Below are 22189 nucleotides of genomic sequence, written 5' to 3'. Positions count from 1 at the left end.
GATGCATTTGACATATGTTTAACATATTATAGCCCAACAAGTTACTTATAGCACTTTAAATATGAGCAATCGCTTTTTGGCAAATACCGGAAATCAGTTTTTGGCAGACAATCACTTTTTGGCACAACACCGGCTCCAGAACTTTCTGGAGTTTTCCAGACCAGCGGAGGAGCCGAGAGTTCTGCTAGATACATTAACCGACATTTGTTTATTCGTTTAGATTTTTAAGGTTCCGAAATTACATTAAAGTAAACATGGTTCGTTTAAATAGCTGATTGATGTCGTTCTTTTTTTCCCAATAAAAAGCTAAACTAATCACGTGGAAATGGTTCAGGAAGTCTGTGGGCGGTTCCCGTTCGAATAGGAAGTAAACAAACCGCTGTTTTTTCCTCTTCAAACTTTAGTTATAAAACACGCCGCCCCCAAAACAAACAAAACGAACTAGAAAGCACTTACAGAAAGGTACCGCACTAAGAGGATCACTTATAAGTAAAAAAAAAACAAAAAACAATTCTACCAAAATATGTAATTTACATAGACAGGGAAGAGTTTCATCCATCCATCCATTCGCTTCCGCTTATCCTTTTCAGGGTCGCGGGGGGCGCTGGAGCCTATCCCAGCTGTCATAGGGCGAAAGGCGGGGTACACCCTGGACAGGTCGCCAGTCTGTCGCAGGGCCAACATACAGGGACAGACAACCATTCACATTCACACCTAGTGATCCAATAGTTGGGTTGCGGTCACGTGGTTCTGATGACGTGCGGAGGCAGCGCGATTTTTGAGTGGAGGGCGGAAGTAAACATGGAGGACACTGTGGAGAGTCAGGAGAGCAGCTATTGTGCAACTTTAGACCCCGTTTCTCGGGAGAGATATAAACAGATAGTTAAAAAATATATCGGACGTGATCCGTATTCTTTGAAAATGTCCGAATACACCACAGCCTACTATCGAGGCTGTGGATATCACCAACTACTTGGTCCTCCAGACTTCTTACTACACTAGGCAGCAAATGAAAGCTTTCAAGAGTCTGGAGGCGTACAATTTTTTTGTCAGCGGGTGGGTCCACAACCTTGGAACAAAACGTCTCCGTGATGGATACAGTTTGGTGTTTGCAAGGGTGAGTGTTTGTTCTTATATTGCTTTATCTTAAACACGCTAACAGTTAGCGGTAGCGGCTTTAACGTCAACAAACATGCCACATCCTTAGGACTTCGTTAGAGTGACAGTTGTTTGTTTCAAGGTAAACCATTCTCAGAGGTCTAACGAGACACCTCTGAAGACTTGGGTAATTGCAAAGGAGGATGGAGAAGTGATTGCAGCTCATTGCAATTGTATGGCAGGGTTAGTAGCCTAATTAAGTAGGCTCAAATCCGGGCTCTCAGCCGTCTGTTGCATATCCAAAATCGCCTCTGCACATCGATGCTGTTCTGCCTTAAGCTTCATTCTTTTCTCTCGTTTGAGAACTGATTCCGATCTGGGTTTTCGTTTGTAGCCGAGATTGACCGTCGGAGCCCAGTCCTCCGACTCTACGTCATCCAAAGCACTTGGGCAGCCTATAGTCCCAATCAAGTCAATATTAGACTACTAACTTAAAAGCACTAAGTAAACGAGAATTTAACGACAACCTAATGCTAATAAGTTCGTTTGCAAACATAACATTACCTCTGACGAAGTGGTCGCTGCAGACACGGGCATTGGCAGACTCTGCTCCTCCCGACTGTAAACGTAAATTTAAAATCCATTTTTTCCTACGTTTTTCGGTTAGAATTTTCCATTTTTCTCCTCTTCGTTGGGCTATTTTTGGTACCCTAAAATACCGTTTATCAGTTTCTCGGGTCGACCTACTGGAGCATCCGTAAACACAACAGGACATAGGCATTTTGCGTACTGTCTGTCTGTGATTTTGCGCTTATCTTTTTCACTTCCGACCGCCAGTCAAATTTCGCGCTTTACGTCGACGTCACGTCTACGTCAAATGAAACCTAGCTATTATCCAGTTATCCAATTAACCTATCCCCTAGTGATGGGCAGATGAAGCCCCATGAAGCACTGGAGCTTTTCATCCAATTGGTTCACCCCAACGCGAAGCTTCATGAAGCTTCATTTGCTCTAGCAGGACACCTACTGGACGTAAAAATAATAGCTGGCATGAATTTGAAGAGTGTGGCATTTTGCACACAGCCTGTAAATGTCAACAACAAAAGGAGTGTGTAAAACATGTATATTGTAGTGATGGCAGTATACTGTGTATATTTATGCTGGCAGTTGAAGAAAATATAATTTGATCAAACATTATTCAGCTTTAAATATTGTTCAGCTTTAAAGTTACTGTGCAACTGTGTAATAAAAATGTGTGCTCACGACTTTGGCCTTGAGAGCGATAAGAAGCGATCGCCTCATCCTGCAGGCGAAAGATATCTGCAAGCGAAGAGACTAGAACACCCAAGGCCGATTTCCTTTTATGGAGTTGTTTTTCTGCTAATGCAGCACTTTCCTCACAACCCCCTCCTGTAAGTTTTAGAGAATATATACCCATCCTCACAGCAAATATGAGGAATCTCCTGATGTGAGCTGTGTTGAGAGGTTGTCTCTGTCTCAATAAAAGTTCACTGATTCCCCCATCTGCTGCAGGTGTCCGGTTGTCTTCATTCTCCGCCAGCCTGGTTAAGTCAATTCCTCCTTAACATCTAAAAGAACCTATTTAATGAAGGAAGACGGGTTCACTTTGTGTTTAATATTATTCTATTGCTGTTGTTTTTTTTTATATCCTTCAATTGGCGTCACGAACAGGATCCGCTCCAGGGCAACTGGAACGGATGGGAGGAAATCGGCCGTGGTCTGAGTGAACGGAGTTTGGACAAAAGCTGTGTGCACACAAAAACAAGGTAAGCAGACCTTTTATTTCTGCTATATTGAACATTATAAAATACTTAGTGTCCAAACTCCTAGTAATTCATAACCAAAATTGTCTGGCTTACTTAAGGCTTGTTGAGAATCAGACAAGTGAATAAGAGATAAGTGAATAAGAAATAAGTGAATAAGTGAATAAAGATAAGAGTGAACTGAGGTCTGACCACGGTTGCAGCCGACGGGTTGCTCTCCGGTGTCGGATACATACCTCAGTGCAGGTCTGGGACCTTGAAAGGGTTTATTAGTAACGCCTTTCTAAACAAATTAAAAGGTTAAAGGCCTTGAGAATATTTTTTAGTAATATTCTCTAAACTACAGAAGGGTTAGGAAGGCCCAGAGGACTTTATTAGAAAAGATCCTCTAAAACTTAAAAAGGAGAAGTACTGGTTGGAGTCCAAAGGAGGGGTCCCTTTGATCAATAGGAGAAAACGGATCTCTTCTTAAAACCCCGATGATTTTAGTGTTTTAAATGTTTTGATGTTCTGTTTGATATTGGACACACATAAATACACGCTGAATGCTTGCTGTGGAACACTGGGCAGGACAGTTTGGTTCTCCGTTGTTCACAGATTACACAATTAAAGGAACTAGGTTCCTCTTTTGGTTAAAATAATACACCACACATAGAATTTTTTTACACATTTATTACATACATAAGGAGGGTAATGAGTGACTGCAGGTAATGTATGAAGTGTGAATGAGACGTGTGAACAAGGTGACAACCAACTAGCACCCCTATCAGGAAGCTCTAGGCAAGGTTACCCGCCAGACTCCGGTTTGGTAGAAGCCTGGTAACACCTGAAGGGATATTTCAGTGCTGACTCACCTTTAAAGCAGCGCCCCAGCTGTTAGTGCCTAACAGAGGCAGAAACCCAGCTGGCCCAAATTCTCCTTTAAAATCAATAAATAGAACATAAATTACCGGTGTGTGTAAATAAGTTGTATAAATCTGTTAGATCTGAAACTCCTGCTAAAAAACTTCCTCTCTACAACTCTTTTCTCTTCTCTCCCTCTTTCTCTCAGTTGGGATTCTGTGTGTGTATGTGTGCTGGAGAAATAAAAAAAAAAGGAAAAGGGTCTCTCTCTGTCTCTGTGAGAGGAAAAAGGTGGGGGCCGAGTGAGCCCGCGGGGCCGAGCGGGTCCGCGGGAGCGAGCGTGTATGCTGTATGAGGAAGAAGGGAGTGAGAGGGAGCGAGTGAAAAGAGTAATCGAGTATTTGGTGATTTTTTTATTATTTCAGAGGCACTGGGTAAGAGTTTTGACTTTAGCTGTGAGAGTTGTGAAAAGAGCAGGTTTTTCTTTTGTTGTAGACTGTGAGTAATCGGTGTTTTTCTGCCTATTGTGCTGCGTGGAAGACACAGAAGTGTAGAAATGTTTGTGGTTTATCTTTGTTTGACGTTTTATATAGAGTTGGTTGATTCAGGGTGATTTCTCCCGTTTAAGGGAGGAGTTGCATTGTGGTTATGTTAAAGCTTTGCTGTAGGGGTATGTGTGTGATTTTGTGCTGGCTTCGCATGTTTAAATGGATGCATAGAAGTTTGTCAGTGAGAAATTGTTATGGTGGGGTTTTAAAGTTAGTAAAGAGTCAAACAACGCCCACTGTTTTAAAAAGGCCCAAAACATCATAAAAGACACCTCACATCCTGGCCACTCCCTGTTCGAACTGTTGCCCTAAGGCAGACGGTACAGGGCAATCAGAGCAAGGACTAATAGACTCAAACACAGCTGTTATCCAACTGCAATAACACATCTGAATACTACAAAAATGTCCACCATGCCACTCTTGTGTTAATCTATGCACGGTCTGAAGCATGACGGTGGGAATACTTAGTATTTTAAGTATTCTATCTATTTTATTGATTGAATTTTATTGTTTTTTTATATTTGATATTACTAGGGATGATGCAATGATCAGGGACCATTCTTAATGTCGTCGGTCTCATGACAATGACAATAAAGTTTTTGATTTTGATTCTGATTCTGAAATACACCCTCCTCAAGAGTTCAATGATTTAGGCAGTTATGTTTATACAAATACTAAATGTATGTTTAGTGTCTTCATACAGGTGTTTTTTCTTAACCTGGAAGCCTGAGTACGGCAGCAGAAGACAGGCCAAGCTTTGGCTAAAATTCACGGCTGGACACCAGAGTTGTCCTCACCCCTCCCGGTAAAACAAAAAAGAGAGAATGTAGTTTGAGGCAGGTTTTTCTCGCTGACCTGCTCTGGGTGCTGTGTCCCTGAATCTCACCAGTGTTAACCTCTGGCGGAAGACATGGAGAAAAGGAAAAGATGTTCCTGGTAAATCACTGAAACAAATAAAACCACACACAACCAGAGAAAGATATGAGAAGGGTGAGGAACAGACACATGTGCGTGTTAGAGAAATGCCTCGTTTGAGAAAAAGTTAAAGTAACCCATATACAGACGCACCCATACATGCAATGAAGAAACAGCTTACATACATGTGCACGTACATGCAAGGTTAAAGTAGCGACACTTAACATACACCTGTTTTTAAATGATATAGTTCATACATTACTGACAATTAAACGCTTTGGGTTGCAGGACAACAACGTAACATCAAAAGACAAAGACACTGGTCTGAGGATTAAGTGAGGACACGACAAATTTAGTGGTTAAAAGGGTCGACTTGGGACATGTTTTTGTTGATTGTTTAAGACAAATGACTACTGAATGATAGGAAATTCCTTTTTAGGTTTCTAAACAGGATCTTAAGAATTTTAACACGTACCTGTGTTGTCCTGTCAACTTGAGGGGTTATGAGTTGATTATATGGAGAAAAAAAAAAAAAAAAAAAAAAAAAAAAAAAAAAAGGGGGGAGACGAGATCTCGTTGTTTCTCCCCTCTCGGGATAACACAGCCAACACAGCACAGCCAACACAACATCATTTTCCTGTTCGCCTGTTTTGTTTTGTTTTTGTTTTTTCTGAGAGCCGAAGCTGACCTGGACTCCTACCCTCCCCTCTACCATCGTTGCCCTCTCCGCGACCATCTTTGACCCTTTGACCCCTGAAGGCCACAGCAGCTGGACTCACAACAACAACTTGAGGATGTCAACAGTGCTGCAAAAGAGTGATCTCATGCAGCAGAGACGGAGAGCACTAAACCTAAAGCCCGTTTCACTACACGGGGGAAATTCCCAGGCTGCGTCAGCTGACAGAGCTGTGACGAGACGCGCATTAAGCCCGGAGGAAAAGGGACGGTGAGCAGAAGGATGCTGACCTCTGAGAAGAGCCGAACAGCAGAGCTGCAGAAGGCCGTGGAGCAAAGTAAGGAAGATGCAGGCAGCTGCAACAACGGATGAAAACAGACCCAAAGAGGAGGGGAGGACCCTAGGCCATGCGTCAGGCCGCTGGTTTACCTAAACTACAGAACAGGAAGGTGATGAACACAAACATATACCAACACACGAACACACACTTCTGCATGCGCCTACTTAGAATGAAGGGAAACACACACATGAACACTTATGCACTTGTTGAGGGAGTAAAAACTGATACATACCCATGCACTAAAATCAAAATGTTGATTTAATTTACTAAGAAGTGACACACAATGCTCTAGCTGCTGCAATGAAGAATGCTTTACTGACAAAGGCTCAATGCTGCACACAACAAAGTCAAATACAGAATTTGCTATAATAATAAGCCCAGAGGGCATTTGTGTGGTCTGGGGAGCAGAGTCCGGAGCGGTTTGGTTATGAAAATGATGCCCGTGCGAGATATCTGGGGCTTAAGGCCTCGACTTAATTGTTTACTCTACACTAAAAAGAAAAGAAAACACTCTGAGCAGTGGTGCAGAGTGAAAACGAGGAATTAACAGTGTGAGTTTTATTTCAGAGCGCCACGTCATTGTGATGGAGATTTAATAAAGGAGGAACACACGGACAAAGAAGAAGAGAAGGGGGGGCAGCCCTTGAACGCGATTGCCTGAGGCATTAAAGTTCTGTACTAAATTCTGGTTTCCAGTGTGAGAAAAGTCACGCAGTGCCAGTAGTAGAGCTAGGTTGAGTGATGATTCTAAATTACTGTAAGTAAATCATCGTACACCGTTCAAGTTTCATGATAACGGGGATCTAGACTTTGTTGAACCCTAGGCAATTTGAACAGGTAAAAGTCGAGTGACCAAGTAGCAGTTGAATAAAAGTCATTGAATAAGTGTTGAAATAAACTGGCAGAATTAAGAGAATTAAAACATTTCAAGAGCTCAACTTACTTAATGGTTCAATTTTGTTTCACGAACGCAAAACATATAGGTTTATGAATATGAAAAGGTTGAGGTGGTGTTGATTTGACTCTGTGTAGGTTTAGGTTGGTATTTTTATTGATGGGAAGAATATTCAGTGACAAGTCCTAAGACCCGGGCGTCTGCATTTTGTTTTTGTTATTTTTCATTTTATTTTGTTTTATATTTACTGATTTTTGTTTGTGAATCTTTTCTTTAAGCAGATCTGCACATCGGAAATTACAAGCATTACACGTCGGCGAGAAAATTGTTGTAAGTGAGTTTCTCCGCATTGAAATGGGTTCTGGAGGAAACACTTGTGGGGACAATTAGAAACGAGAGTCCCTGTTTAAAAAAGGATTCAGCGAGGTAATCCAAACTCAAGTTCTTGTTTCTTTTTGAGATGACGTCATTTTGCTGAGTGTGGAAACTAGATGCGACGACAGGTTTCACTATCAGCAAAGAACGGATGAATGGATGAAAGACTGGGAATAAAAACAAACGGACTGACTGGTAAAAGATGACAAGACTTGACCATGACTCAAGGTTAACCACCTCCACCTAGATAGGATAAAAGGGTGGATGAATTTATGTGGGTTTCTTTTACAGGAGTAGAAGGATGACAAAATATTCGAGGATGAGTGAACCTGTAAATGCCATTTTTGTGTCTTGTGTTGCTTACAGAGGTAACTGCGCAGCGTTACCATTTACATTTTCTTCCCTACAGGGTTACAGTTTTAATGTTTTTCTATTACAGGATTTCTGGGCGGATGTGTGAAGAAACGGTGTTTATGGGTTAGGAGTTGGGGATGCTATTACACTGTATTTACAGGAAATGTTTTATAGCACCTATGGAATGAGGATGCCTGACTACGGTCAATGTGCTGCTAATGTTTGCTTTGCTTTGGTGAGAGGGGTGCAGTAGAAAACAGACAAGTGACATGAAAACAAGTAATAATAACAAATAACAAATTTGGGGACAGTTTGACCTAGAGCCCACTAACTGGCCATTAGGGGCTCTCTCTCTCGCTCTCTCTCTCTCTCTCTCTCTCTCTCTCTCTCTCTCTCTCTCTCTCTCTCTCTCTCTCTCTCTCTCTCTCAGGTTGTTGCTCTTTAACTCCTAGAACACGCCCTTGGCGAGGTGGGGGGAACTGGACCACCTTTCTGTGCCCCATCATCCTCTATTAGACGACATCCAAGCTAAGTAAACATGTCTTGGCCCTTTCCCCCTGAAATGACAGGCAGGCAAAGATGTTGCGTCTTTGTTTGCTTCCTGGCCCTGGGTCTCATTCCCATTGGCATAATCCTGATCTGTGAAGGGCCCCCGACACTTCTGACACCTTCAAGTTCAAAAGCTTCGCCCCCTTCTGACAGTCCCAATCTGACAAATGTAGCCCCTAGGGTCTTGCCCACCACTTCCTCTCCAGTTTTGCCCACGCCCGATCCATTTAGAAAGAAACGAGACACGGTTACCTCCTCGCCAACGGATGATGAAAACTCTGATCGTGAGGGTGACGAACATTATCGTCTTTCTCTTGTTTAAATGCTTCTAGAATGGTTGTTTCTCTGTGGTGTTTTGTATTAGGCTTGTTATTAATTGTTTCCCTCACCCACTTCCTCTTGAAGGATATATCTGGTTGAACTGTGTCTGGTCGGGTTGTGAGGGTTAAGCGATGTTCTCAGGGTCTCCGGACTTAAGCCTGAGCGAATGTGTACTCCCACCACTGGATATAAATTGTTTTATTCCACACCCCTTCCTCACGTTTTACCATATTCACTTTTGAATGTCCGTAGCAGTTACCGTTCTGAGTTTATTTTACGGTTGATTTATTCTTTCACATTTTCACGTTTATATCTCTCATTATTATAGTATACTCTGTACTCTCCACATTTTTATCATTACTTATGTTTTTTGGTTGCTGGGTTACAGGAACTGTTAATTTTGTGTCACTACCCTGGTTGCACTAACTCGTTGTATCCGTGTGTGCAGGACAGCTGTTACTGCTTTCGTCGGGAACCGAGACTGCTTGCAGCCGACCCCTGGGCAGGGTGGTGCCTGGACTCTTTTCTCCTCATCTGCAATGACAGATAAAGACAAATGATAAGACCCGAGGAGTTTTTCGAGCCAGGCTTCGACACGTCTCTGTGTTCCTTTGAATGTTACTTATTTTTGTGTGTTGACCCATTTAAGATGGGTCAAAAGGGGGATTTGAAGAAAATATAATTTGATCAAACATTATTCAGCTTTAAATATTGTTCAGCTTTAAAGTTACTGTGCAACTGTGTAATAAAAATGTGTGCTCACGACTTTGGCCTTGAGAGCGATAAGAAGCGATCGCCTCATCCTGCAGGCGAAAGATATCTGCAAGCGAAGAGACTAGAACACCCAAGGCCGATTTCCTTTTATGGAGTTGTTTTTCTGCTAATGCAGCACTTTCCTCACAACCCCCTCCTGTAAGTTTTAGAGAATATATACCCATCCTCACAGCAAATATGAGGAATCTCCTGATGTGAGCTGTGTTGAGAGGTTGTCTCTGTCTCAATAAAAGTTCACTGATTCCCCCATCTGCTGCAGGTGTCCGGTTGTCTTCATTCTCCGCCAGCCTGGTTAAGTCAATTCCTCCTTAACATCTAAAAGAACCTATTTAATGAAGGAAGACGGGTTCACTTTGTGTTTAATATTATTCTATTGCTGTTGTTTTTTTTTATATCCTTCACAGTATGGAAAATGATTATTTGCGGCAAAGTTCGAACCGCTTCATGAACCAGTCACGTGGCAGCGAGGCTTCGGACGTCATCATTTTCAGCTCCTCCCATAAATGAAGCAAGCCTCGATACGCGCTTCGCGGAAACGCCCCCTCCATTACTCGACACACGCTCCGAAGCCTCGATACAGAACGTCCCATCACTACTATCCCCATAAGCTGCATGTCTTTGGACGGTGGGAGGAAGCCGGAGTACCCGGAGAGAACCCACGCAAACACGGGGAGAACATGCAAACTCCACACAGAAAGACCCCGGCCTGATGGTGGATATGTATATCCATATATGTATATGTATGTATGTATATATATATACACATATATACATATATGTATATGTATGTGTATATATATATATATATTAGGGGTGCAACGATACAGAAAATTCACGGTTCGGTTCGGTTCGATACTTTGGTGTCACGGTTCGATATTTTTTCGATACAAAAAAAAATGTTCATGCCTTTTTAATTTGTCATTTATTAAAATTATAAATATATATTTTAACACAAAAGTACAGTTTTTAAATTTAACCCTAACCCTTGTGCGTGTTTTTTATTTTGACAGCGAATACGCACCTGTGGACCACTTATATGCAGCCCTGGTTATTTAGCTCATCATATTGCAGCCACAGAAATTCTTTTGTCCATGAAACCATAAAGCTTATAAAAAACCATACAAAACCATAAAACCATATATATATATATATATATATATATATATATATATATATATATATATATACACATACATATACATGTATGTATATCTTGTTGGGTCTGTATAACTGCTAACTGCAATTCCTTCCTCTGCTTCGCTTTCCCTGTTTTACCTGCTACACTTACAGCTATTCTTTCTACCAGCATTTTACACTTAACTTCCACTAATGTCCTTTCAAATCCACATTTCTTACGCCAACAACCTACATACTGCGTGCTGCCTGGTAAAAATTTCTCCATAAATTTTACATCTCCTTCTAAGGCAGACTTACACATTTTATTCTCCATTACAAGACAACAATCAGCCACACTCACGCAGACCACGTCTGGCCCGCACACACACAACATAGGCCTATCGCTTGCGTCTGCACGCACAGCTAGCGCTCTCTGTTGAAAACTCTCCAACGCCCCAAATGACGGAGATTCCGGACTCCTTCACGGCGGAGACGCCGAACCTAGGTTATCTCCACGCCCCAAATGGCGGAGAAGTCTCTACGCCCCACACGGCGGAGAAGCCTGCGTCTCTCTCATGCGGCTAGCGCGCTCCCGTACCTGCGGTCAACGCAGGGTCACGTAGCCGCTCTCTAAGGCCTTCTGTACTCACTGTTTGTTTACGTTCATGGGAAGAGTCTCTGGATCCCGTCAATCGTCACCCATCCCGAGGGGAGGTCAGGCGCAAACTTCCCGGCCTGGTGACAAGCCAAAAACACCAGGGCTTTACGTCAATCATCCCAGACGTTGCGGTGGCGTCCTCTCCCTCTCCTCGGTGGATGCAATGTGTTAGGCTCCGGCTCCAAAGGACCAAATAAATGTTGGGTCTGTGTTTCCACAAACCCCGCTGATTCTAGAGACTTATTCATGATGAAGAAAACAAGACAGTCGATCGATCCATTACTTGCGCAAGGGAGGCCTCGTCTGTGTCCAGCACGACAAAGAACCCCATGATGGCCTCCTCTCGCTGCCTTTTATTGACAAACTTCAAACAATAGTTTACAAAACACCTTCCCTTGCAACTCCCTTTGGTTACAAAGACAAGGCACTGTATGTAAATGTATATGTGTGAACTTCTGTAAGAGTGTGTGTGTGTGTGTGTGTCAGACCTCCTGCTGACCAAAGGGTCATAAACCCAGAAAGTTTACATCAAAAGAAACAGATCTTTCAGATAGGATGTATCTACAATAAAACCTCCCCCAGCACAAAGTGGCTGGAGAGGTGGTCAGGATCAAAGGGATGGCTTTGATCCTACTGCTTAAACTAAGACTGTACAAATTTAAGAAACACAATGGCAACATTCAACAATTAGACTTAACAAGGCCTCTGGAGAACTTCAAGACATGTTGAGGAGCTAATTTAGCCATTTAAATCTAATAATAAACTAATAATAATAATAATAAATTTAAAACAGCTGTGATGGATCAAGGACACATCTAAAACCTGCAGGACACTGGCTCTCGAGGCCTGGAGTTCCCTACCCCTGGTTCAGAGAGATTCAGATCAACATAATGAACCCTCACTTTACAATATCACAGGCTTTACTGTGATATATGAAACACGTGCAGAGTCTCAGCCTATCCTACCTGCTTCCTGTCACAGAAAATGATTTCTAATAATAATAATTACTAATTTAAGAAAATACTTGTTCTATTAAATTGATTGACAGTGCTCACACATGTTCACTACAGTTCTTGTTTTGAACCACTAGATGTCAATAAACCTTCATTTTTATGGTGTGAAGAATGAAACTATATTCCTGATGTTTCACAGTTTAACATTTTTTCATATTTCAGACTTCCTGCAAGTATTTCACAATAAAAAAAAAAAACTTTTCACACTTTTTTCAATTTGAAGGGCTAAAACACTTTCCATGTGAAATGATGCAGAAAAGTCTTTTTTTTTTAGCCATAAAAAGAAAACAGAATTATTATACTATTATTCAACTTCTATGGATTTCTCATTCATTATTCTGCCATAGCTCAGCCTAGTAGTATTCACCTGTAGTAATAACTTATTGATTTATAAATAATAAATCAATAAATAATAAATTGAAATTCATTTCAATTTTATTAATGCATAGCCAAATCACTACAACAGTTGCCTCAAGGTGCTTTATGTTGTAAAGTAAAGACCGAACAATAATACAACCCAGCCCAACCCCCTGTGAGCAAGCACTTGGCAACAGTGGGAAGAAAAAACTAGCTTTTAACAGGAAGATATACCTGACAGATTCACACTCAGTGGCAGCTATTTCGTGTGACTGGTTGGGGGTGAGGGGAGGGAAACAGGACAAAGACACACAGTTATTAGATGCTGCTTCAGCCAGTCAGAGAATCCCCCGCCGCCCCGCCCTCTCCTCCCTGTGCAGCAAGCAGCAGGCGCACTTCGCAAACGGAGGGCGCCCTTACTCCCAGCAAATGGGCGGCAGAAAACCGATCGGTGCCTATGCCATTCCCAATATGCGCTGGCATGACATGGGGGCAGGATGAGTACAGCAATTTTAAAAATTTTTTTTTTTGCCCATGTCGCCTGTATCAAAAACCTCTACTGCATAAGGGCATAAGGAAGTTTGTCTAATGACACCTGTTGTGGATAGGCATAGCTTTGGGTCACGTGGTGTCTGTAATAGTGATTGCTATATGACCTGTTCACGTCCCGAGGGAATTTTTGTGAATGAGTGGGTGATGGGGGAAGTCGACTTTTGCTGACTGTTCAAGTTTAGAATGTTTTTGATTGTTTTTTCTACGGATTTTAAGGATTTGATAACAAATAAAGGAGTTTTAACCTGGTACTTTGACTTACGTTTTAAACAGTGGGCGCGTCAACATTATTCCCCTATTCAGCTGCTCGGCGACTGAAAGGCTTGACAGTCGCCAATAAAACCTTTACAAACCACCCGATTGTGGTTAAAAGAGAGAGAAGCACAACACCACCTCCATCTCACTTCCTTTCATGTGAACTGCTCTCACTATCAGGAAAACAAAACCTAATGTTCTGACATAACAGGTCATCACCTCATCAATCATTGTCCATTAAAGCTCTCTGATTCTCCCCATGAAAGGGAATCAAAGAGCTCATGGTTAATAAAATCACATTCATATTTACTTCATATTAGATATTAGAGCTTTGATTTAATAGAAAAGCCTCGTACTGATGAGTGAAGAGGAAACCACAGTCACAGAGGAGGAGGAAGAGGAGGGTGTGCATAGAAACTGATCACTTATAAACTTTTAACTTACCAAGTGTGAAGATGGGGGAAGTTTCTGTGCTGTGGCTGCTCTGTAAGTTCCCTCTGTTTCTACAAAGTTTAGTTAAAGATACTTGCAAAAGGGAACAAAAACATTTCTCCGAAGAATGCTTTTAGGGATGTTTGGCTTTGTTACGATTAATTTGTGAGACTTACTCAGAAAGGTCGTAATGATACTCCTACAGGAAGTTTGCATGTTTTTCATTTTAATACATTTTAATACTGTTACATCCTGCTAGGGCCGTAACAAATACAAACGTTGAAATTGTATTTAAATTCTCTTTACGTTTGAATCAATTCCTTGTTTTCAGCACTTTTTCTCCTTCCTTTGCTGACTTTTCTTCAGTGGTTTTTTTTTCACTTTGCCCTCTGATCACTTCGTTAAACCTCTCAAATTAAAAACTAACCCAAGTGTCATTTGTCTTCAGTCCTGACCTCACTGCTGATCTACACGACAAACCAAGGTCAGTGAGCTTTGTCTTTGTTAGTAAAAACTTAATTTAAGCATTCAGGTGTTGGTTTAAGGAAAAGTTTTGATTATTATTACTCATTGATGACATGCTTAAACTCTCATTTCATACAATCTGCTTCACCCTGATGCTTCACAGGGCAACATGATGGTATAAAACATGAAAAAGGTCAAACTCGTGTTGTACCAAGAGAAAAAAATAAAATAAAAGGAAAGGAAACAAACAGCTACAAAGGGAGGAGATGGTTTTAACAAGAGCTCCCATTGGTGGCCTCACTGATAATGAAAGCAGAAAAGGAGGAAGTGACGCTGTTACAGAGACAAACAGGCAGTGATCGGAGCATGAGAGTAGAAAATTCATCAGCAGGTGACCAGAGCTTGTTTATCTGTGCAGTCTGGGACTATAAACTGTATATAAAAGATGGCTGAAGTCAAATGGAACAACAGTATGTTAATGATTAGTGAACTGTTTAAAGCTTTAGCTTCAATCGGGAACATCGTACTTTGAAGTGACCGTACTTGGGTGAGAGGTCAATGCTAAGCTATTGGCTAATGCTAACTGTATGCAATATTTTCTTTATATAAATAAGTTTTTATTCATTAGAATTATAAAGACAAACTGTTAACTGTTTGGTAAAGTCAAGACATTCATTTAAAAATGTGTTATGAATTAAGTCATTCAAGGGTGCTCACAAGTAGATTAGAGTTGAGATAAGAATCTGTTCATATGGTCTTAATGTTTACAGCCAGTGGAGTAAAGGCATGAAGACAAAAGCCTGGAAAGATTGGTGCTTCGAATTGGAAGCATTTGTTATTTATTAGCTCTTCTAGCTAACAGCAGCAGGCAACTTTTTCTCTCCGACTTGTGGCTTTTGTGGTCCTACAGGCGATTCTGTGTCACTGTGTATGCAAGGTAAACATGGCTGTGTGTAAAAAAAAATTAATGCCTTGCTAATGAAATACCTCTTAGTTTTAAACCTAACACAGGTAATTAAACATTGTTTATTTTGAATGAATTTCGGCACTGCCAGTAATCCCAAATAGAGTCCTGCTAATCCAGATTTGATAAACCTTAAAAGTCTGTACCTGGATCAGTGTGATTGCCAAAACTGGATCACTTACATACTGTTAAAAATTCAATATTTACGGTGGAAACTTGCTTGACCTTTGTGATCAGTGCTCAGGTTGACAGTTTCTCATATCCAAGTATTTTTTCCCTGTTTCGTTCAGTTCGTCTGACTGTGAACCCAAACAGCTCTCAGTTCTTCAAAGAAAAGTCTTTGTCTCTGAGCTGTGAGGGGGCCGAAAACTCTGCTGGATGGACTCTGAGGAGAAGCACACTTGAAGGAAAGAGTCACTGTGGAGAAACGTGGGGAAGATGGTCCAATTCTTCCTGTAAGATCAGCATGACGCTCCCATGGGACAGTGGAGCTTACTGGTGTGAGTCCAGAGAGGGTGCCATCAGTAACATGGTTAACCTGACAGTCACTGGTAAGCTGAGTGTGTGGAGTTAGTGTTGATGAAGCTGTGTGTAAATGGATGAAATGCTGTAGTTTGTCTCTGTGTTGAGGTGGATCAGTGATCCTGCAGAGTCCTGTCCTCCCTGTGATGGAGGGAGATGACGTCACTCTGCTCTGTAAAACGAAGACCACTCCCTCCAACCTCCCAGCTGCTTTCTATAAAGATGGTGTCTTCATTGGGAGTGAGACTACAGGTCACATGACCATCCAGCATGTTTCCAGGTCTGATGAAGGCCTCTACAAGTGTGACATCAGCGGTCATGGAGAGTCTCCATCCAGCTGGATCACTGTCACAGGTGAGGAGCTTCACTCTGATTTCAGCTCTGATTTCATCCACATATTCACTGAACAGGTGGGATTCTCTCTACAGGTAATCCAATAACCACAGTCCTGCCTACATCTACACCCCCACCACCCACTTTTACATCCCTCACCCCTGGATCAGCTTCACACCCTGATGCCCCCTCCCTCCAGCTTGAGTTCAGACTGCCTTTCCACCTGCTGGTGTTCTGTCCATACTTCATTGCCACTGTCCTCATGGTGTCTTTATGTCGACGCAGAGCCAAAGGTAACACTTTGATTCCCCTCGAATATTTTTAAAGCTCGATCTGGGGTTAACTTATTCAACAGGCGCTCCTTGTTTCTTTGGTAACAGCACCACCTACCTGCACTGGACAGAAGTTGCCTGACGACTTGTTTGACTGACCACTGAGCATCAAGTGTGAGATGCAGCTTAGAAAAGTCAACATAGACTCTTTGTACAAAGATATGTCTGCTTCCTGATCTTCCCCTGTTAGGTCTTAACGTCAGGCTTTTTCCATAAATCCTTTTAAAAACATTAATAGCAGTTGTTTTTGTTGCTTTTCACTCGTAAAATTTCTTAAATACATTCTTAGGATCAATATGTGACTCACCAAAGAGAGAGAGTTTTGTTTTCTTCTTTTTATGTCCATGAGTGTTTAATTGATGAATATTGTGCTCACTTCTGGTGTGCCCAAGTTTCAGTCTTCGGCCCTCTTCTCTTCATAATTTACATCCTCCTTTTTTGTACCATTTTCCGCAAATTTGATCTTCACTTTCACTGTTTTGCTGATGACATCCTGCAGGTCTGTTTGCTCCCTCCCACCTTCTCCTCTTACAGAATGCTTATCTAAAACAAAATCCTGGTTCAGCTCTAATTTTCTAAAGCTCAATGAGGATAAAACTGAAATCCTCCTTATTGGCACAAATCCAACCTACTGAAGGCGAATCATTTCTCACTCACCATCGATAACTCCACAGTTTTCCCTTCTCCTCAGGTTAAGAGCCTTGGTGTCATCGTAGACAGTTCACTTTCCTATAAATCTCACATCAGCAATCTCACCCTTTCTGCCTATTTCCATCTACACCACATTAACAGATTACGTCCTTCTCTTTCTACCCAGTCTACGTCCATTCTAGTCCATAGTCTCATTCTCTTCCTTCCTCCTTCATTTACTATAGTAATTCTCTCTTACATGGTCTCCTCCAAAAATCCCTCCAGAAGCTTCAACTGGTTCAAAATCCCTTCTACCAGCACATCACCCCCATGCTCCAGGAATTTCACTGGCTCCCAGTGAAACTCCGGATGGTGTACAAACTTCTTCTGCTCATCTTCAAGGCCTTTCATAACCTTGCTCCTCCTTATCTTTCTGACCTGTTAAGCACCTGACCTGCCTTTTTTCCGCCTCACCTCCATGGGAAGCAGAGCTTTCAGCTGCTCTGCTCCCAGGCTGTGGAACTCTCTACCCCCAGATATAAGAAACATTGGTTCTTATATCTCAGCTCAGAACCCGTCTGTTCAAATCTGCATATTCACTGTGAATCCACTGTTTGTTCATTTTATCTTGTGCTTTTATTTTATTGTTCTTCATTGTGTCATTGTTCTATTATGTGTTTTATCCTATTGTGCAGTGTCCTTTGGTGTCTTGAAAGGCACATTTTGAATAAAATGTATTATTGTTATTATTATTATTATTATGAATACTTAACCGTTGGGACCTCTCTTTTCTTTAGGATTTATATTCAGTGCCCTTTATTGGCATAAAAACAATTACGTTTTCAATTCAGTTTGATTAATGCAGCACCAAATCACAACAAAGGTTGCCTTTAGGTGCTTTATATTGTAAGTACAATGAATGTTCTCTGTACAATAATACAGAGAAAAGAGAGAAAACCACAACAATCAGATAACCTCCTATGAGCAAGCAATTTGGCGACAGTGTCGCTGAGGTTAGTTCATAGACTGCAGACTGTTAGACTTGATGGATAGGATTAACAACCTGTTAGCTGCAAATAATCATGTGCAGTTCTGAAAGCGGTCTATGAACTAACCTCAGCAAACGGCAGCTAACAATGTTAGTGGGGTGGCGAGTAGCCTTCAATAATACTAATAAATCACACAGCAGTAGTACATTCATGTCGTTGTAAAAAGCATGACAGTATATTAAGTAATCCAAAGTCTTCAGAATATGTTACTCTCATTGAGTAACTTAACCAAATACGTTACAAAATACATTTGTGTCACAGGCTGGGTCTCTGACCCAGCGCTCTGAGTTCATGTTTGTATTTGTCTCATTTTGTTATGTGATTAGTTTTGTGTCATTTCCTATCTGTCTTTAGTTTGGGCAGTTATTGTTTATTGTTCCTCTGGTTTTCTATGTTTTGGGTTCTTGTATTATTCATCACGCATTAGGTTTGTTAAGTTTGTGTTGTCATGTCTAGGTTTAGTGTTTCCTGTTTTATTCTGACAGTGTCATATGTTCTTTGTTCATTGTATTTAGCTTTCCTCTCCTGGGCCCTGTTTCAGGAAGCCGGTTTGGAAAACTCAGAGTGAAAAACGACACTCACGGTTGAGTAACCCCGAACTGTCCAACTCGGAATATTCCGTTTCAGAAAGGCTGATAACAATTAGTTCAGTCAACGCGGAGTTGCTTTAACCCCAAGTGAAGCGCGCGGACGAGGATACATAAAGCCCTGATAAGCGGAGCACAGATTAAGCGAGTCACCATGGAGACGGAGGGAAAGAAGGCGCGGTCAATGTATTTCACAGCGCTTGAGGCCGAAATTCTGATGGCAGCATATGCCGATAACATGCAAATTCCGCGGAAAAAAGTAACACAGCCACAGCTGCAAAAGCATGCATGGCAAAACATAGCCGACAGAGTCAATGCGTGAGTGTTAATTTAAACATTGATCGAGGGATTTCCACCCATTTAACACGTTATTTTATCATATGTTATTTTATTTGTTATTTTATACATTTTATTTTGTGATGTGATGTGAGCGCAGGTGCAACCCAACAGGCCCCAAACGTGCCTGGCAGCAAGTAAAAATGAAATATAAAAATATAGTCCAAACAGGTAAGGTGTAATTGTATTATGAGCCATAGTGCTTGGTCTGTTTGTCCCATGTAAATCAATTGCAGTTAGAGGCTACATTAATTTTCTTTCTGTAAGCACTTATTGAAATTATCTGAGCACATTACAAGTACATATTTGCTTACTCTGTATGCTCAAATGTGGCCCGTTATAGCCAACAGAAAAAAAGCGGAGGCCCGAAAAACAGGTGGGGGTCCTCCACCACCACCACTCACAGAGGCTGAGCAGTTGGCCCTCAGCCAAAACAGTGGGCGCCCTGTGGCCGAAGGCATCTCTGCGGGGACATCCTCTGAGTCCTACATAGGGGGTAAATTCAAAATAATACATGATGTGCATACATCCTTTCTTCACAGTCACCTTTGCAGTGCTACTCATTCATTTGATAAACTCTTCACCATAATGAATTATTTTGTAGTGAAGTTATTTTCCGACTGATTTTGCCTTCCCTCAGTCTTGGTTGTCTTTGAGAGCATAATGACAATGAAGTGTAAGGTGCTTGGTATGTTTGTTAATTGCCATTTGGTCCCTTGTAAGTTATAAGTGACCTGTATAAACCTCATATTCTATCAGTTGATGGTGATGGTGTACTGCATCTGGTGCAGCCTCCTGTTGAGCCAGACCAACATGCAGTTGTGAGTAATACTCCACAGATTATATGAGTTTACAGTAGAACAGCAATGTTGTCTATTTCTTTACTACAGGAAAATAATGAAGAAACATTGACAGCTGTTACAGAGGAGGAAGCAACAGAGACACTTTATGAGGTTTACATCTTTTAATACTTTGTGTACAGGAAATACAGGCGACCAATAAAGCCAGTTGAACAAAAAATCTGTTTATTCTTCTTTCAACATGTTGAGGTGATGGGTCAAAGGAAATGATTGTGACATATGGTGTCTCTGACTGCTCTTCCATCTTGTATGTCCGTGGGAGGGTCAGGATGTTCATGGTTTGGATCACTGCTGATGTTTGGTTCAGAAGGACAGTGTTCTCCTCTAATTGTGGCAATGTTGTGAAGAATCACACATGCCACAATAATGTCACATGCCCTTTCTGGGGTGACCCTGAGTCTTTGCAGGCACTGGAACCGGGCCTTAAGCATTCCGATAGTCATTTCAATTCTGGCTCTTGTCCTGCAATTAGCCAGATTATATCACTGCTGTGGGCCCGGTTCAGGGTCAGGGTAAGGGGTAAGCAAATAGGGTAAACATGGATACCCCCTATCACCAAGCAAGTAGCCAGTGAACTCTCCTAAGACAGAAGGATACACTTCAGTTCAAATGTCCCTGAAGCAATTGGTCTTTATATATTTTAAAGTATTCTCAACTCACCATGTCCAAATTTTGTGCTCAGTGTACATTCACGGAATATTTGTGAGTCATGGACAGAGCCTGGCCACTTGGCTTCCACATTTGTGATAATGTTGGCAGCATCACATATGATCTTCACAGTGCAGAGAACACAAATTAGCATCCATTACTATAATGAAATAATTTGTTAGTTTGACATGCTACAGGGAACTATGTACCTGTACATTAATGCTGTGGAAAGACTTCCTGTTCACATAGTCTCCTTCATTTACTGAAGGAGCAATGATTGGAATGTGAGTACCATCCATACAGCCAATCACGCCTGGGAACCCAGAAAATAAATGTAAAATTTAAGTAGTAGTTCAAGTATCACCACATCATAAATTAAGTTTTGGTCATCCTGATACCTGCAATTTTGTGGCATCCCTCTTTGATAAATCTTGTGGGTCTATGACCGGGGAACACCACAGACGAGTACAGGAGACGTTTCAGTGCAACTGTAACATTCCTGACTGCCCGACAGACGGTAGCCTTGGAAACGTGCTCAGCGTCACCAATATTATACAGAAAGCTCCCGTTTGCAAAAAACCGAAGTGCAATACAAATAATATGTAATGAACTGAGAGCATGTCCGCGATGTGTCACATGCGTAATATATGGCCTGAGGATGTTATTCAAATAAATTATAGATTGTGCTGAGAAACGGTAACGTTCACACAGGAAATCATCAGGAAATGATAAAATGTCCAAACGCGCTCTGATCACTCTCTCCCGGCGGAGAGCTCTGCGGAGAATTTGGGCTTCACGATCTACTGGCTCTTCAAGGAAGTGGCACGCCATGTCCGACACTTCCTACTGTCAGGTTTCCGACAAAGGGGCGGAGACAGTCAGGGTTAGTTGTAGTAAACCTGCTAGGGGGCAGGTTAGCTTCACGGAGTGTGTCGTCATAGTGACTCACTCAGGCTGCAGCTGAACTCGCTTTGTGAAACCGAACACCCAGAGTTTTCGTTAACTCAGGGTATACTTACTCAGTTTTTCCACTAAACCGGCTTCCTGAAACAGGGCCCTGGTCCTGTCATTAGGTTTATGTCAGTCAGCTGTTCCCCCATGTGTCTTCACTTCCCCTGATCACCTCATGTATGTATTTAAGCCCTTTGTTTTCTGCATGCTATTGTCGGGTCGCCTGTTTACCTCACCTCAGTCATAGTTCTAGTTTTTGGTCTCAGTACCGTTTTAGTATTTTGTTTCTTAGTGTCTTGTCAGTTTACTTTGGTTTCCTGGTTTACTTCTGCAGTCATCTAATAAAGCCTCACCTTTCTGTTAAAACCTTACTACTCTTCGTCGTCATCTGCTTTTGGGTCCTGTTTCATCACACATCGGCGCACCCCGCCGTGACAATTTGGGTGCATGAATTCTGTAATCTGCAGTGGAATACATTTTAAAAGTAACCTTCCCAACACTGTACATATATATGTATATGCTATATTTATGCTTTTATTCATCTAATAAATAAAGTTTTGTTTTTTCAATAAAGAGGCACTCACAGTGTTTTTCCACTCATCAGTTAGATGGAAAGTCCGTGTGCTTATTGTGGTCTGGCTGTGGTTGACAGGGCGA

General features: G+C 41.7%; 1 protein-coding gene and 3 long non-coding RNA genes across 5 annotated transcripts; 2 read left to right on the top strand and 2 right to left on the bottom strand.

Annotated features, from left to right (window-relative positions):
- Nucleotides 1-128: 128 nt before the first annotated feature.
- Nucleotides 129-1998, bottom strand: LOC145425601 (uncharacterized). The gene is made up of 2 exons (XR_013906319.1): nucleotides 1663-1998; nucleotides 129-1553 (listed from the first exon to the last, which is right to left on the bottom strand). It is a non-coding gene; the product is annotated as an uncharacterized LOC145425601 (long non-coding RNA).
- Nucleotides 1999-2255: 257 nt separating this feature from the next.
- LOC145425599 (uncharacterized) lies at nucleotides 2256-9721 on the top strand. Its single transcript, XR_013906317.1, has 2 exons — nucleotides 2256-2885; nucleotides 8259-9721. It is a non-coding gene; the product is annotated as an uncharacterized LOC145425599 (long non-coding RNA).
- A 3011-nt stretch (nucleotides 9722-12732) lies between these two features.
- Nucleotides 12733-17847, top strand: LOC145425595 (low affinity immunoglobulin gamma Fc region receptor II-like). Of its 2 annotated transcripts, XM_080298777.1 has the most exons (6): nucleotides 12733-13909; nucleotides 14304-14339; nucleotides 15575-15835; nucleotides 15915-16160; nucleotides 16235-16432; nucleotides 16520-17847. In XM_080298777.1, exons 1-6 carry the CDS (start codon nucleotides 13879-13881, stop codon nucleotides 16567-16569), a joined length of 822 nt encoding a protein of 273 aa, XP_080154903.1. In that variant the 5' UTR covers nucleotides 12733-13878; the 3' UTR covers nucleotides 16570-17847. The 2 variants fall into 2 exon arrangements, with proteins under 2 accessions (XP_080154903.1, XP_080154902.1); XM_080298776.1 differs by lacking the exons at nucleotides 12733-13909; nucleotides 14304-14339 and adding an exon at nucleotides 14372-14711.
- Nucleotides 17848-20076: 2229 nt separating this feature from the next.
- On the bottom strand, nucleotides 20077-21580 carry LOC145425600 (uncharacterized). The gene is made up of 2 exons (XR_013906318.1): nucleotides 20594-21580; nucleotides 20077-20513 (listed from the first exon to the last, which is right to left on the bottom strand). It is a non-coding gene; the product is annotated as an uncharacterized LOC145425600 (long non-coding RNA).
- Nucleotides 21581-22189: the final 609 nt, after the last annotated feature.

Source organism: Astatotilapia calliptera, chromosome 3 (assembly GCF_964374335.1).
Source record: "Astatotilapia calliptera chromosome 3, fAstCal68.1, whole genome shotgun sequence".
In the NCBI taxonomy this organism is placed as follows: Eukaryota; Metazoa; Chordata; class Actinopteri; order Cichliformes; family Cichlidae; genus Astatotilapia; species Astatotilapia calliptera.
Note: the sequence above shows the minus strand (reverse complement) of the source record. Positions and strands in the feature narration are given on the sequence as shown.

What these genes read in the sequence shown, in the direction of transcription:
- LOC145425595 (XM_080298776.1), top strand. Translation starts at nt 14,627, where the DNA reads ATGAAAGCAGAAAAGGAGGAAGTGACGCTGTTACAGAGACAAACAGGC. An exon ending in GGTTAACCTGACAGTCACTG is followed by an intron (nt 15,836 to 15,914) that starts GTAAGCTGAGTG and finishes CTCTGTGTTGAG; the next exon opens with GTGGATCAGTGATCCTGCAG. An exon ending in ATGTCGACGCAGAGCCAAAG is followed by an intron (nt 16,433 to 16,519) that starts GTAACACTTTGA and finishes CTTTGGTAACAG; the next exon opens with CACCACCTACCTGCACTGGA.